We start from the raw sequence: 16,817 nt of genomic DNA, 5'->3' as shown, positions 1-16,817 counted from the left end.
GCATCTACTCTGTTGTATGATGCCGCCTCAAGTTTAACTTCGTTACAATATTAATGGATGAGAAGAATGTTTGTGTCATGTTAGTCCTCCTACAGAAATTACATTGAACCAAAAAATTATACAGTGCCTTGCAAAAGTATTCGGCCCCCTTGAATCTTGCAACCTTTCGCCACATTTCAGGCTTCAAACATAAAGATATGAAATTTAATTTTTTTGTCAAGAATCAACAACAAGTGGGACACAATCGTGAAGTGGAACAACATTTATTGAATAATTTAAACTTTTTTAACAAATAAAAAACTGAAAAGTGGGGCGTGCAATATTATTCGGCCCCTTTACTTTCAGTGCAGCAAACTCACTCCAGAAGTTCAGTGAGGATCTCTGAATGATCCAATGTTGTCCTAAATGACCGATGATGATAAATAGAATCCACCTGTGTGTAATCAAGTCTCCGTATAAATGCACCTGCTCTGTGATAGTCTCAGGGTTCTGTTTAAAGTGCAGAGAGCATTATGAAAACCAAGGAACACACCAGGCAGGTCCGAGATACTGTTGTGGAGAATTTTAAAGCCGGATTTGGATACAAAAAGATTTCCCAAGCTTTAAACATCTCAAGGAGCACTGTGCAAGCCATCATATTCACAATGCAAAACGATATGTTTGGCGTAAAAGCAACACAGCTCATCACCCTGAACACACCTCTCCATCCAACCTCACTGAGCTCGAGCTGTTTTGCAAGGAAGAATGGGCAAGAATGTCAGTCTCTCGATGTGCAAAACTGATAGAAACATACCCCAAGCGACTTGCAGCTGTAATTAGAGCAAAAGGTGGCGCTACAAAGTATTAACGCAAGGGGGCCGAATAATATTGCACGCCCCACTTTTCAGTTTTTTTATTTGTTTAAAAAGTTTAAATTATCCAATAAATTTTGTTCCACTTCACGATTGTCTCCCACTTGTTGTTGATTCTTGACAAAAAATTTAAATTTTATATCTTTATGTTTGAAGCCTGAAATGTGGCGAAAGGTTGCAAGGTTCAAGGGGGCCGAATACTTTTGCAAGGCACTGTATGTGAAAACTGTTGTAAAATAGGCCATTCATTGAAGGTGTGCCTTATTTTCCAATGCGCCTTATAGTGCGGAAAATAGGATAATTTGGAAAGTCGTGCTTCATTATTACATTAACGTTTTGCAATGAACGCAGCCCCAGAACACAATGTTTCCAGTCCACCACATTGCTAGACAGTTTATACAATGTTGTTTGTACATAAACTAGATAAAGTGATACAACAAAATCAGACGACAGTAGTATGTCACAACAACCAATGAGCATTCATGAAGGCTTGGCCTTGTCAGTTTAAAGGGTGCATTAGATAAGAACCTTCAGACAAAATATCAAAAGACAGATGCTGTATATTTTCTGTCTGTATGTCTATATCAACTATTTATCTCCAATACTCATTGTAGATCCACCCATCTTCTATATAGCTTATCAGTTTCAGGCATGTCCATAAAAATTCAGTTCCCTGATGAGCCTTCATTTCACTTCATCAGAGCTGTGACTTACTGGTGCACCCTGAATCCCTTTGGGGCCATTATCTCCTGGTCGACCCTATGGAAAAAAAGAAGAAAAAAAAAAATTACGCTTGATGCAAATCCAGTACACGCAGGAAAAGCACATGAACACAATACGCACATTCACTTATCAACAACAATATTTTTAATGACAGCGTATTTCGCTAAATATTCTCTTCTTTTTTGGGTTAAAAAAAAAAAAAATCCTTACCTGAGGTCCCTGGGGGCCTCTCTCCCCTGGGGATCCTGACAGACCCTAAAACAATTCAAAACAGGCAATGTAAAAAATGTTTACTCCATCTTCAACTTACATAAAACGCTCCAAATATACCATATTTTCCTCATCATATGGCGCAGCTAAAAGTGTTAAATTTTCTCAAAAGCCAACAGCGCACCTTATAATCAGACAAGTCTTATATATGGATCAATATTGGTTACTCATGACATGACCCAAAACTGATAAAGCTACCACAAATACAACAACAGGGTGACCCAAAAACAAGTTTTAAACAATCCAATAAAACCAAGAGTGATGGAATAAATAAATACATAAAATATTAATAGGAACTGAAACTTTAAAAGATGCCATTTAGAAAATAATTATGCAATTTTACCATAATTTAAAAAATTATGTAATTTAAATGGTGTCCTCCTGCATGAATGCATTCTTGAAATCTGCAGGTGACCACTTAAAAATGAAAAAAAAAAAAAAGAAAAAAATGGAATGTTTGCGTATTGGCAGACATGAGCAAGGGGCAGCACTGCTAGACAGTGACCTTGATGTGAAGTAGACAATGTGTCCATTTAATAACCATGGTGAAATCAGGATGAAATTCACAGTATTACAGCTCATATGAGAAATCAATGAGGAATCTCAACAGCAGATTTCATGAATGCATTCATAAAGGAGGATGCCTTTAAAGAATATCATTTTTTTTAAAAGTGAAAATTCCAACATTGCTTGTTAATTGGCATGTTTTAAGGCTTCAATTCTGATTAATATTTTCTATCACTCTTTGTTTTATTGGACTGTTAAAATGTTCCGTTTTTTTTTTTTTTTGGGGGGGGGGGGGGTCTCCCTGTATATAGATCAATACTGGTTACGCATGGCACCTTATAATGCGGTGTGCCCTATATATGAAAGCAGTTTTAAAATGGGCCATTCGTTGAAAGTGCGTGTTATAATATAGTGCGGAAAATATGGTATACACAATATTCATTTATATATTACAGAAAACACAGACAAGAATGAAAAAGTAGTTTTTGCTCTTGCACTCCTCTTTAAAATAAACTGCTGTAAAATAACAACTTTAACATTTTTTTCACTCACATATTTTAAACTTTTAAACAAACTATGTCACAATGAAATAAATGGCGTCTGTAAACAAGTCACAGATATCTACCTCATAACTATCGCTTAATTGTTTATTTATTTATTTATTTTTTTTGTAACTGTCGCATTTTCTCCGATATGTTAGATACTAAATAAAACGTAAATATATGAAAAAGAAAATCTCGACCACTCCTTGATGTCTGCGATTTCTGCATCGTGACCCTTGTTATATTACCATATTTCACCCATAAAATCCCCCAAAAATCCAGCTGTGGCCATTCACAGCTGTGTCTTGACACTCAGTGATACATGCTACATGGTAAGTACGCGGAAATATCTCGTTAAAGTCATGGCATCTGTAATTCTGCTCTCGCGTGCTCTCACCTCCAGATAGGGTTTTGCTGTTTAAAAAACATTTTTTTTTTTCAAAATGCCCTCCTGTTGAAATTTTTTCTTCCCCCAGAAAATTGAGATTTTAAGCTTTCCAATGATGTATCACACATGCATATCAGACAAATTTGAAAGTTCGGTGTCTCAGAGCGTGTTTTGCGTCAGAGAGTGTTTTCCGCCATATATTGAATTTGTACCAGGGTTATATATAATTACTTTGATCAAAGCACACTCAAACACACACAAAGGGTTCTTCTTTGCATCATGTTCAGTCAATCCCCTCCACATTTCAGGAAAAATCCCAGAAAAAGTTTTCAAATACAACCGAAAATCAAACAACGGACCACGACAGATAGCGAACAAATAAGGTTTCTAAAGAGAAGTGAGACGCTGGAGTAAAGTTGACTTGGCGTTACTGTGGTAATACTACTCTTGACAACAGCACTGATATTTTCTTGTAAAACCGAAAACAACAAAACAATGTGTCAATAATTTGAAAAAAAAAAAAAAAGTCACAAAAAAAAGCAAGTATACAGCAATCAACAGCTGTCACTTTCAATAGCAACTGTTAGTACAGCTTGCAAGCAATTAAAAATGTAACCACATTTCACCACAAATGCAAGCAAAACGAAATATGCACATAGTTTAGTCAATATACTACACAATGCTCTTGAATATAAAACAAAGGAAAAATATAACTTACACGTGATGCTTGTATATGGCACAAACAACATGGTGAGATGGCAAGAACTGCTATTGTACATTGTTTGCAAACGTTAGCTCGTCCGTTTAGCCTCTCTATTTGCAATGAGCTCACGTCGACATATGATTATGTCAGCAGAAAGTGATGGAACTCATCAAAACTAATTACACCTAAGCGCCAGCAGGGGGCAACAAAACCCATGACATGACAGAACACCCTATGCATATTGGTCCAAAACCAATAATGAAAAACCGATGTCAATTTTATCCGATATATTTTTAAAATGCTTTTATCGGTCGATATTGTCGATATTACTACTGGTATAAACTTACTGGAGGTCCTGGTTTCCCGGCAGGGCCAGGAAATCCTCGCATACCTGTTTCACCCTGGAGCAGAAGACAAAGATTTTTTGGGGGGGGGGGGGATACTGTCTTTCACAGTTTTAAATAAACATTATGAAAGAAAGCACTGGGGAACACTGGTTTACCCTCTCTCCCATGTCTCCTGGATGCCCACGCATGCCTACTGTACCAGGGATACCCTGATGGTTGAAGCAATGACATGGAGAAAAATGTCAATATTAACTAAGACATGTCAAAAAATCTATTATCTTTTATATAACTCAATAGCTGCAAGAGATAATCTTACAATACTGCAACAATACCACTAAAAGTTCACGTTTTAACTTGTTTTGGTTTGCGTGTAGTCCTTTACAAAAGAGTAACACTACTAAGGACTCTTCTTTTGTTGTTGTTGAAAGTGGAGATGATGAAGAAATACTAATTTAGAAATTAACTCAACTAAAATGGTTATTAGAATATTGCCAAAATAGTATCATTTATTTTGCTGGTTGAAGTTCACATTCGATTGCCACGCAGCTTACAATTGAAATTCAAGTTTCAATAGATATAATATTTAATATGTTGGAAAATCACTTACATACATGCCAACTGGACCCTGCGGTCCCTCTGTGCCGGGCTTTCCTGTGAAACCCTGAGACAACACACTTTATATTATATAGTATACTGTACCTGTATGCAATGTTCCCTCTAAACTTTCATGTGTCTGAGCAGACACACAAGCTCCCTGAGCACACTGAGGACCACTGTTAGCACCATCAAATGTGTATGCTGTGGCCACTCACCGGTATCACGCCTGTTCAAAACTTTGGATCCTAGCACGTTACATGGCTTATTAAAAGAATGAAATTACAGCAAGTTTCATTAGTTATCTTTAAATATAATTGATTTGGACCACTTAAAATGAAAAACACAAAAATTCGTTCATGAGATGTGTACTATGTTATATGTGAGAGTCCTGCTTTAACCATAGGAAGAGTTTGGCCTGTTTTGGCTTTAGTAAGGTCCAGTTGTAGCATGGGTGAGTTGATAAATAATGATAATGATATTGACGGGACATAGGGTGCGGGGCTGTTTAATAGGGGGGGCCTATCTCCGTCAAAGCTGACCGAGTGGAAACAGACAAAGAGTTTTTTACGTTAAAAAATTCTTGTCAATAAATGCCTAAATCCCTGAATTCTTTATAGATATGGATGTAAAACAGTCTCGATTCTTGTATAAAAGGAAAAAAAAAAAAAAACGGGCAGTTAGCATTTATTTTACGTAAATATGTCGAATGTGCTGCTCGTCTTTAAGCCACTGTGGCAACACCTTATCACCACAAAGAGCTTTTTACGTTGAAATTTTTGTGAATAAATGCTTAAATCCCAGAATTCTTTATAGATATGGACGTAAAACAGTCTCAATTCTTCGTTAAAAGAGCAAAGAACCGGGCAGTTAGCATTTATTTTACATAAATATGTTGAATGTGCTGCTAGGCTTGAAGCCACTGTAGCTCCGCCTTATCACCGCAAGGAGCTCTTTACGTAGAAAATTCTTGTGAATAAATTCTTGAATCCCCGGATTCTTTATAGACATGAATGTAAAACAGTCTCGAATCTTGGTTAAAAGCAAAAAAAACAAAAAAAAACCCCAGCAGTTAGCATTTATTTCACGTAAACATTGCGAATTATGATGCCAGTGCCATAGCAGTTAATTTTCTCCCGTTGATATTTTTCACAACGTTTCAAAATGCATGCATGGTACAAAAAATATAATTACCTTGAATCCTCGAACAAATCACTCCTGAGACAATCCTTCCTGTTTGTATGCGGTACAGCTTTTGTACTTTTTCAAGCTAAATCCAGCGTTGGATCATACCGTGTGTGAAAATAACTGCGACCAACTTCGACCTACTGAAGCGGGTGTGGGACACGGAATCCTACTTGAAGGTGTGGCGCAGTGTCTGGGGAAGGTGTCCCGTCAATATCATTATGAAGTCTGAATCAGCACAGGAATGTTGCTCACTTTTTACTCGTTATTTTTCTCCGCACGCATCCAGGTCATGCACCTCACAGCTATGTACAATCGTGCTGTAGTAACCCACAAATAGGAGCGTCGTGTTGCTGTATAGAATGAAGCAATAGGAACGTTGCGTTTTCATATCGAACACACAAATAAGAGCGTTGCTCTGACACATCACTGCGGCTCTGACAGTCCTAGTGATGCTATAATACGTTTCTGTTGAATTTGTGTGCTGCATAGATTTTCTTGTGAGCTGAGGATGAGGTTGCGCGATTGCGCACGCGCGCAGCTTAGAGGGAACATTGCCTGTATGTATTGTACATACACATTGCACCATAACTGTTGCGTATGTTATGTAATTTTATTTAATCCCAACACTATGAACCTACCTTTTCGCCTGGGGCTCCAGGCATGCCCTGAGGTCCTGGAGACCCTTGAAGGCCCTTAAGAGTAAAATGCACATCATCATAATGCTATGAGATCGACAAATACTTCTCAGTCAGTGTCTTTAAAAATGTATTTCAAATAGTGTATATGTATACAGAATAGGGCTGCAGCTATCGAATATTTTAGTAATCGATTAATCGATGGACTAGTTAGTTCGAATAATCGAGTAATCGGCTAAGGAACATGAAAATTAAAATATCTGAGCTGAGCCTCAAACGTTATTATTATTGTTATTATTTTTAATGAGGATCTATGTACAACAAAGGAACAATTGGCTAACTTACATAGAAAAGTCCGCTAGCTTAAATGCTATAAAATGCTAAAGTTTTTTTTTTTTTTTACAATGCTCTTAACAAATGGTTCAGACACGTATTCCCACAAAAAATGGCTAAATATACCAATAAACTAAATTATGAATGCATTAAAAAACATTAGCTCAAACAAAAACTGTACTCTACATTGGTCTTAACAGGGAGCAGTTGGATTCAGACATGTGAAACCATAGGGCAGTGTATCCACCCTAATCAATAAAACTAAATGCAAACACTTTCAAAATAAACATGACAACGCCACTTTAATCAAACGAATACTTGAAGCAACAAAATTTAATTCGACTATTTTTTTTCTAATTGAATACTCGAGTTAATCGATTAATCGTTGCAGCACAAATACAGTAAATGGTATACTGAGGCATACCATCGAACCCAGTGGTCCATCAGGTCCTCTTTCTCCAGAAACTCCCTGAAAACCCTAAAAAGAAGTCCCAAAGAAGAGAAGAAAATTCACCGACTGTTTATCAGACTTCAACAAAAAAATTAGAAAATGACAAGTTTACAAGTGTAAATGAAATTATAATTCCGTGCTATTAGAAAATGTGGATGGAGATGTCAAATCACTGGTTGAACTGTAATTTGTAGCATTAAATAGGAGTTTATGAGGATATTCATGAAGCATTGGTGTCAAACTAGCGGCCCGGAGGCACTAGTTTGACACCAATATAATATTAATTTAATATTATTAATATTAAAATTAAAATGTTATTATTTTTTAAATTAAATTCCATAATGAAATAAAATAGTGATTTGATATCCGAGGGATATTAGAAGTCGTTTTTGGCCAGCAGCAGCCTCTTTAAGAAATGTAAAAAGATGTCACTGTTGTGGAGATAGGGAACACACGACTAATTTTGCTCCTGAAAGTCCGACTTGCATCTGAGTTAGCATAACAATAAACACTGTGAATTTGCTAAAGTGCAAAACTCGAGTCGGAAGCTGCTTAGACAGAAGTACTGTCTTCCTGTATGTTAACGTTAACTAAACTGTGAGAAATGTAGTGAACCGAGGTTCTCCTCAACTTTCATTTTTATTTTATTTATTTGGTCTTAAAGCACTCCTCCGTCAGTCATCACCTTATCGTGGTGGAGGGGTTTGCGTGTCCCAATGATCCTAGGAGCTATGTTGTCTGGGGCTTTAAGCCCCTGGCAGGGTCACCCATGGCAAACAGGTCCTAGGTGAGGGGCCAGACTAAGCATGGCTCAAACTGACCCCTTATGATGAGAAAAAGAAATGAACTCCAGTTTCCCTTGCCCGGACGCGGGTTACCGGGGCCCCCCTCTGGAGCCAGGCCTGGAGGTGGGGCTCGAAGGCAAGCGTCTGGTGGCCGGGCCTGTCCTCATGGGGCCCGGCCGGGCACAGCCCGAAAAGGCAACATGGGTTCCCCTTCCCATGGACTCACCACCTGTGGGAGGGGCCAAAGGGGTCATAGTCGGACTCTCCTCCACACACAGCTTGGGTTCTGGTACCAATCCTCTCGAGAGGGGTTGGACTCTCTTCCATTCTGGAGTTGCCCACGGTGAGAGGCGCCGAGCAGGTGTGGGCATACTTATTGCCCCCCGGCTTGGTGCCTGTACGTTGGGGTTTACCCCCGTAGACGAGAGGGTAGCCTCCCTCCGCCTTCGGGTGGGGGGACGGGTTCTGACTGTTGTTTGCGCTTATGCACCGAACAGCAGCTCAGAATACCCACCCTTTTTGGAGTCCTTGGAGTGTGTGCTGGAGAGCACCCCCTCTGGGGACTCCCTCGTTCTACTGGGGGACTTCAACGCTCACGTGGGCAATGACAGTGAGACCTGGAAGGGCGTGATTGGGAGGAACGGCCCCCCCGATCAGAACCCGAGTGGTGTTCTGTTATTGGACTTCTGTGCTCGTCACGGTTTGTCCATAACGAACACCATGTTCAAACATAGGGCTGTCCACATGTGCACTTGGCACCAGGACACCCTAGGCCACAGTTCAATGATCGACTTTGTAATCGTGTCATCGGACTTGCGGCCACATGTTTTGAACACTCGGGTGAAGAGAGGGGCGGAGCTGTCAACTGATCACCACCTGGTGGTGTGTTGGCTCCGATGGTGGGGGAAGTTGCTGGCCAGACCTGGCAGGCCCAAACGTATTGTGAGGGTCTGCTGGGAACGTCTGGCAGAATCCCCTGTCAGAAAGAGTTTCAACACCCACCTCCGGCAGAACTTCTCCCTTGTCCCGGGGGAGGTGAGGGACATTGAGTCCGAGTGGGCCAGGTTCCGCACCTCGATTGTTGAGGCGGCCGATCGGAGCTGTGGCCGTAAAGTGGTTGGTGCCTGTCGTGGCGGCAATCCCCGAACCCGCTGGTGGACACCAGCGGTAAGGGATGCCGTCAAGCTGAAGAAGGAGGCCTATCGGGCCTTTTTGGCCCGTGGGACTCCGGAGGCAGCTGACAGGTACCGGCTGGCCAAGCGGACTGCGGCTTCGGCGGTCGCCGAGGCAAAAACATGGGAGGAGTTCGGCGAGGCCATGGAAAACGACTTCCGGACAGCTTCGAGGAAATTCTGGTCCACCATCCGGCGTCTGAGGAGAGGAAAGCAGTGCACCATTAACACTGTGTATAGTGAAGATGGTGTACTGCTGACCTCGACTCGGGACGTCGTGAGTAGGTGGGGAGAATACTTCGAAGCCCTCCTCAATTCCACCGACACGCCTTCCTTTGAGGGAGCAGAGTCTGGGGACTCTGAGGTGGGCTCTTCGATCTCTGGGGTTGAAGTCACTGAGGCGGTTGGTAAGCTCCTCGGTGGCAAGGCCCCAGGGGTAGATGAGATCCGCCCGGAGTTGCTAAAGGCTCTGGATGTTGTGGGGCTGTCATGGCTGACACGCCTCTACAACATTGCGTGGACATCGGGGACAGTGCCTCTGGATTGGCAGACCGGGGTGGTGGTCCCCCTTTTTAAAAAGGGGGACCGGAGGGTGTGTTCCAATTATAGAGGGATCACACTCCTCAGCCTCCCCGGTAAAGTCTATTCAGGGGTGCTGGAGAGGAGGGTCCGTCGGGAAGTCGAATCCCGGATTCAGGAGGAGCAGTGTGGTTTTCGTCCCGGCCGTGGAACAGTGGACCAGCTCTACACCCTCGGCAGGGTCCTCGAGGGTGCATGGGAGTTCGCCCAACCAGTCCACATGTGTTTTGTGGATTTGGAGAAGGCGTTCGACCGTGTGCCTAGGGGAGTCCTGTGGAGGGTGCTCCGGGAGTACGGGGTACAGAGCCCCTTGATAAGGGCTGTTCGGTCCCTGTACGACCGGTGTCAGAGTCTGGTCCGTATTGCCGGCAGTAAGTCGAATTCGTTCCCAGTGAGGATTGGACTCCGCCAAGGCTGCCCTTTGTCACCGATTCTGTTCATAATTTTTATGGACAGAATTTCTAGGCGCAGCCGAAGCGTTGAGGGTGTCCGGTTTGGTGGCCTCAGCATTGCATCTCTGCTTTTTGCAGATGATGTGGTGCTGTTAGCTTCATCAAGCCGTGACCTCCAACTCTCACTGGGGCGGTTCGCGGCCGAGTGTGAAGCGGCTGGGATGAAGATCAGCACCTCCAAATCCGAGACCATGGTCCTCAGCCGGAAAAGGGTGGAGTGCCCTCTCCGGGTCGGGGATGAGATCCTGCCCCAAGTGGAGGAGTTCAAGTATCTTGGGGTCTTGTTCACGAGTGAGGGTAGGAGGGAGCGGGAGATTGACAGGCGGATCGGTGCAGCGTCTGCAGTGATGCGGACTCTGCACCGGTCCGTTGTGGTGAAGAAGGAGCTGAGCCAAAAGGTGAAGCTCTCGATTTATCGGTCGATCTACGTTCCTACCCTAACTTATGGTCACGAGCTGTGGGTCGTGACCGAAAGAACAAGATCCCGGATACAAGCGGCCGAAATGAGTTTCCTCCGCAGGGTGTCCGGGCTCTCCCTTAGAGATAGGGTGAGAAGCTCGGTCATCCGGGAGGGGCTTGGTGTCGAGCCGCTACTCCTCCGCGTTGAGAGGAGCCAGTTGAGGTGGCTCGGGCATTTGGTTCGGATGCCTCCTGAACGCCTCCCTGGAGAGGTGTTCCGGGCATGTCCCACCGGCAGGAGGCCCCGGGGTCGACCCAGGACACGCTGGAGAGACTATGTCGCTCGGCTGGCCTGGGAACGCCTTGGAATCCCGCCGGAGAAGCTGGCTGAAGTGGCTGGGGAGAGGGAAGTCTGGGCTTCCCTGCTAAAGCTGCTGCCCCCGCGACCCGACCCCGGACTAAGCGGAAGATAATGGATGGATGGATGGATGGTCTTAAAGCAGCCAAAGTAGCTTTCATTTTCTGTTGAGTTTGGCTGTGCTTGTGGACAAAATCAGTAGTGTATTACCTAAAGGAAGGCTCCCTTATTTATTCTCAAATATTGAATTTAAATTTGCTTAAAAAATCCAGACATTTCTTTCAAGACAAGTTTTCAAAATGTTTCTTTCGTAGCTTTTGAAAAAAAAAAAAAAAACAACGTTTAAATCGAACGGTGTATCACCTGAACCAATACATATGGAGGTTAGTGTAAGTCACTACAGATTTATTTTGCATTGTTCATTTAGCCAATCAATTAATCAGGTTCATATTGATGAGACATGCAGACCTGACCCCTGTTCACCCAAACTCTCGTCTAATTAATGCCCCGTCCCCAGCAAACTGTACATGCAGGTTATGCAGTTATATTGTCCATACCAATGTTGAGACCAAATCTACGCCCTTTCTAAAAATTCAAACAACCACAATTATGTGATCAAGTAAATCATGCTCTTACCATGAGCCCTTTACCACCCACAGGTCCAGTTGCACCCGAGGGACCCTAATGAAGAAAAAAAAAAAAGTTTTTCCTCGCAGCCTCGGTTAATAAGTGCATGGACTTAATATATTTCTGAGCATGTTTATTAGGACTGTTTTTGTCCCACAAACAGTACGAAACAATGTAAATGTAAGCTTTCCCCCCTCCTTTTTATGTGGAATCGGGGTGGAGAGGTGTACTGTATATCTTTACTAATACTACTGAATCTTGCATATTAGCACAACACTTCTGGTATTTTGGATACTACTCTATAAAACAAAGCTCACATCTTACATCATCTGAAGATCATAAAAGGTAACAGTGGTATGAAAAAAGTATCTGAACCTTTTGGAATTTCACACAGTTTTGCATGAAATCACAATCAAATGTGATCTGATCGTTGTCAAAATCACACAGATGAAAAAACTGGTTGCTTTTACTAAAACCACCCAAACAATTATAGGTTTTCATATTTTAATGAGGATCGCATGCAAACAATGACAGAAGGGGCAAAATAAGTAAGTCAACCATCACATTGAATATTTTGTGCCCCCCTCACCCCTTTGGCAGCAATAACTTCAACCAGTCTGGCACATCGATCAGGACTAATCTTGGCCCATTCTTCTCTAAAAAAGGTCATGCCACAGCATCTCAATGGGGTTCAAGTCTGGACTTTGACTTGGCCACTCCACATGTATTTTGTTCTTCTGAAACAATTCTGAAGTTGATTTACTTCTGTGTTTTGGATCGTTGTCTTGTTGCAGCATCCATCCTCTTTTTAGCTTCAACTGTCTGACAGACGGCCTCAGGTTTTCCTGATAAACATCCTGATAAACTTCTGAATTCATTCTTTTATTGATGATTGCAGGTCGTCCAGGCCCTGAGGGAGCAAAACAGCCCCAAATCATGATGCTCCCTCCACCATGCTTCACGGTGGGGATGAGGTGTTGATGTTGGTGAGCTGTTCTGTTTTTCCTCCACACATGACATTGTGTGTTACTCCCAAACAATTCAACTTTTGTTTCATCAGTCCACACAATATTTTGCCAAAACTTCTGTGGAGTGTCCAAGTGCTTTTTTGCGAACATTAAACGAGCAACAATGTTCTTTTTTAGACAGCAGTGGCTTCCTCCGTGCAGTCCTCCCATGGACACCATTCATGGAAACGATAGTTGATGTATGCACAGAGATATTGGACTGTGCCAGTGATTTCTGCAAGTCTTTAGCAGACACTCAAGGGCCTTTTTTTTTTTTTAACCTCTCTCAGCATTCTGCGCTGAACTCTTGGCGACATCTTTGGTGGACGGCCACTACTTGGGAGAGAAGCAACAGTCACAAACTCTCTCCATTAGTAGACAACTTCTCTGACTGTCGATTCATGAACATCAAGACTTTTAGAAATGGTTTTGTATCCTTTCCCAGCTTTATACAAATCAAGAATAATTAATTGCAGGTCTTCAGACAGCTCTTTTGACTGAGCCATGATGCACATCAGACAATGCTTCTCATCAAGACAATTCTCACCCGGCGTGTGTTTTATAGTGGGCTGGCCAGCTTTAAGTCACTCATCAGTGATTGGGCACACACCTGAATTAAATTGTTTGGTGAAAATTGGTTTCAATTGCTTTTTAAGTCTCCTTTGGCAGAGGGTTCACTTACTTATTCCCCCCCCCCCCCCCCCCCCCCCGCCTCTGTCATTGTTTGCATGCTATTCTCATTAAAATATGAAAACCTATAAATGTTTGGGTGGTTTTAGTTGTGGCAGACACTGTTTTTTCACCTCTGTGATTTCGACAACGATCAGATCACATTTCATGGTGATTGTATGCAGAAATGTGAGCAATTCCAAAAGGTGCAGATACTTATTCATACCACTGTAGTTTGAATCTGAAAAGTAACACTCAGTTTAAATGGCATCTGTCTTGACATATGTAGGATAACATTTTAAATTAGAAAATGCAATTTCTGGAGGCATTGCAATAGTAGTTTTTTTTTTTTTTTTTCACTTCCTGTTGATTTTGAGGCAACTCCGACTTCCATTATATATCGGGTCATCCTGTTGATTTTGAGGCATTCCAGGGTCAATTCCTGTTGATTTGGGGGCAATTTAGAGTCACTTCCTGTTCATATTGGGTCACTTCCTGTTGATATGGGGGAATTTCAGGGTCACATCATGTTGAATTTGGAGAATTTCGGGTTCACTTTTTAGCAAAAACTGAAGCACACTTTTGTGTCCGTTAGTTTTTTCATGTATAAATGATGTGATTTGGACAAAAATGAAATTTCACTTTTTCAAAAAAACACGCATTTTTTGGGCGAACAGCTATTTTTGGGGTGTCAAACGAAAGAGCTCTCGTTGCATGAGAATGTTGGTGTCTCGGTGAGTCAAATGGTTTTGGCTCTGGAAGAAACACCATTAAAAAAAAAAAAAAAAAAGATGGTTGCTTTTGCATTATATGCAAAGCTACCATCAATCAGTAGCAGCGATGATTAAGGAGAATTACAGTCATCGTATTATATACAGTGCCTTGCAAAAGTATTCGGCCCCCTTGAACCTTGCAACCTTTCGCCACATTTCAGGCTTCAAACATAAAGATATAAAATTTAAATTTTTTGTCAAGAATCAACAACAAGTGGGAGACAATCGTGAAGTGGAACAAAATTTATTGGATAATTTAAACTTTTTAAACAAATAAAAAAACTGAAAAGTGGGGCGTGCAATATTATTCGGCCCCCTTGCGTTAATACTTTGTAGCGCCACCTTTTGCTCTAATTACAGCTGCAAGTCGCTTGGGGTATGTTTCTATCAGTTTTGCACATCAAGAGACTGACATTCTTGCCCATTCTTCCTTGCAAAACAGCTCGAGCTCAGTGAGGTTGGATGGAGAGTGTTTGTGAACAGCAGTCTTCAGCTCTTTCCACAGATTCTCGGTTGGATTCAGGTCTGGACTTTGACTTGGCCATTCTAACACCTGGATACGTTTATTTTTGAACCATTCCATTGTAGATTTGGCTTTATGTTTTGGATCATTGTCCTGTTGGAAGATAAATCTCCGTCCCAGTCTCAGGTCTTGTGCAGATACCAACAGGTTTTCTTCCAGAATGTTCCTGTATTTGGCTGCATCCATCTTCCCGTCAATTTTAACCATCTTCCCTGTCCCTGCTGAAGAAAAGCAGGCCCAAACCATGATGCTGCCACCACCATGTTTGACAGTGGGGATGGTGTGTTCAGGGTGATGAGCTGTGTTGCTTTTACGCCAAACATATCGTTTTGCATTGTGGCCAAAAAGATTGTGGCCAGATTTGTGCAGTGTACGACTGATTGTTGTCCTATGGACAGACTCTCCCACCTCAGCTGTAGATCTCTGCAGTTCATCCAGAGTGATCATGGGCCTCTTGGCTGCATCTCTGATCAGTTTTCTCCTTGTTTGAGAAGAAAGTTTGGAAGGACGGCCGGGTCTTGGTAGATTTGCAGTGGTCTGATGCTCCTTCCATTTCAATATAATGGCTTGCATAGTGCTCCTTGAGATGTTTAAAGCTTGGGAAATCTTTTTGTATCCAAATCCGGCTTTAAACTTCTCCACAACAGTATCTCGGACCTGCCTGGTGTGTTCCTTGGTTTTCATAATGCTCTCTGCACTTTAAACAGAACCCTGAGACTATCACAGAGCAGGTGCATTTATACGGAGACTTGATTACACACAGGTGGATTCTATTTATCATCATCGGTCATTTAGGACAACATTGGATCATTCAGAGATCCTCACTGAACTTCTGGAGTGAGTTTGCTGCACTGAAAGTAAAGGGGCCGAATAATATTGCACGCCCCACTTTTCAGTTTTTTATTTGTTAAAAAAGTTTAAATTATCCAATAAATGTTGTTCCACTTCACGATTGTGTCCCACTTGTTGTTGATTATTGACAAAAAAATTAAATTTCATATCTTTATGTTTGAAGCCTGAAATGTGGCGAAAGGTTGCAAGATTCAAGGGGGCCGAATACTTTTGCAAGGCACTGTATAATAAATAAGTGAGAACACCAGACTGGTATTGATTATATAACACAAACACACATGATTTACAGGTGATTAAAATATGACAGAGAATGGGAACCTGTGTACCAGGCTTTCCTTCTGGTCCCTCTGGTCCCGGGTGACCCGCCAAACCCTGAAATGTGTCAATCAAATACATAAACGGACATGCATGAATAGTGAAATTGGAGATGTCGAAATTTAAACAACTGCGATTGATGACTGTCAACATCTGTAACTGTTCAAATAATCTTTTCAAGCATGACATAAAGGATGACAACTGAACAAAAATGATGACCTTTTCCAATGATCGCTATCTTTAATACACAGCCTGACCTTTTAAGCAAACGACTGTCTGCATGTAAACAGATTTTTGAAGGGCGAGATTACCGGTGGACCTGGCTGGCCAATGGGGCCCCTTTGTCCTGTCCGACCCTGGAGAAAAAAAGTTAGGATGACGAAGGTGCAATTATTTTTTGTATAAAAAGGCTCATGATTTTCAGAAAAAAAGGTGTACCCTGTTTCCTCGAGGTCCTGCTTTACCATTTCGTCCATCTGGTCCTCTGTTGCCCTTCAGGAAAGTTAATATAATAATAAAGGCAAGTATGGCACTTTATCTGTGGTTATTGCATTTGCATTTTGTGTTTTGACTTCTTTTTCTGTTTTGTAAATATTCCGTAATATCAACCAGTGTTGTTTTCGTCAACAATGACGATAGCAAAAATATTTCGTTGACAATTTTTTCACGTTAATGATTTCACGATGATGAGCTAAAAATGTGGCTTGGAAGACTAGGACATAATGAGACAAATGTCAGTATTCGTCGGACCAGACAAAAATGTGACAGTTTTTG

At 41.9% G+C, this 16,817-nt stretch overlaps 1 protein-coding gene across 1 annotated transcript in view; it reads right to left on the bottom strand.

Annotated features, from left to right (window-relative positions):
- Nucleotides 1–16,817, bottom strand: part of si:ch211-196i2.1 (collagen alpha-1(I) chain) — a 207,633-nt gene that overhangs the window by 36,916 nt on the left and 153,900 nt on the right. Inside the window, exons 28-38 of the mRNA XM_057818339.1 lie at nt 16,482–16,535; nt 16,355–16,399; nt 16,047–16,100; nt 11,914–11,958; nt 7,506–7,559; nt 6,752–6,805; nt 4,939–4,992; nt 4,487–4,540; nt 4,332–4,385; nt 1,785–1,829; nt 1,566–1,610 (exon numbers count right to left, since the gene is read on the bottom strand). Coding sequence (XP_057674322.1) covers nt 1,566–1,610; nt 1,785–1,829; nt 4,332–4,385; nt 4,487–4,540; nt 4,939–4,992; nt 6,752–6,805; nt 7,506–7,559; nt 11,914–11,958; nt 16,047–16,100; nt 16,355–16,399; nt 16,482–16,535 — 558 coding nt within the window. The remainder of the gene's footprint in view (nt 1–1,565; nt 1,611–1,784; nt 1,830–4,331; nt 4,386–4,486; nt 4,541–4,938; nt 4,993–6,751; nt 6,806–7,505; nt 7,560–11,913; nt 11,959–16,046; nt 16,101–16,354; nt 16,400–16,481; nt 16,536–16,817) is intronic.

Source organism: Corythoichthys intestinalis, chromosome 17 (assembly GCF_030265065.1).
Source record: "Corythoichthys intestinalis isolate RoL2023-P3 chromosome 17, ASM3026506v1, whole genome shotgun sequence".
Taxonomy (NCBI): Eukaryota; Metazoa; Chordata; class Actinopteri; order Syngnathiformes; family Syngnathidae; genus Corythoichthys; species Corythoichthys intestinalis.
Note: the sequence above shows the minus strand (reverse complement) of the source record. Positions and strands in the feature narration are given on the sequence as shown.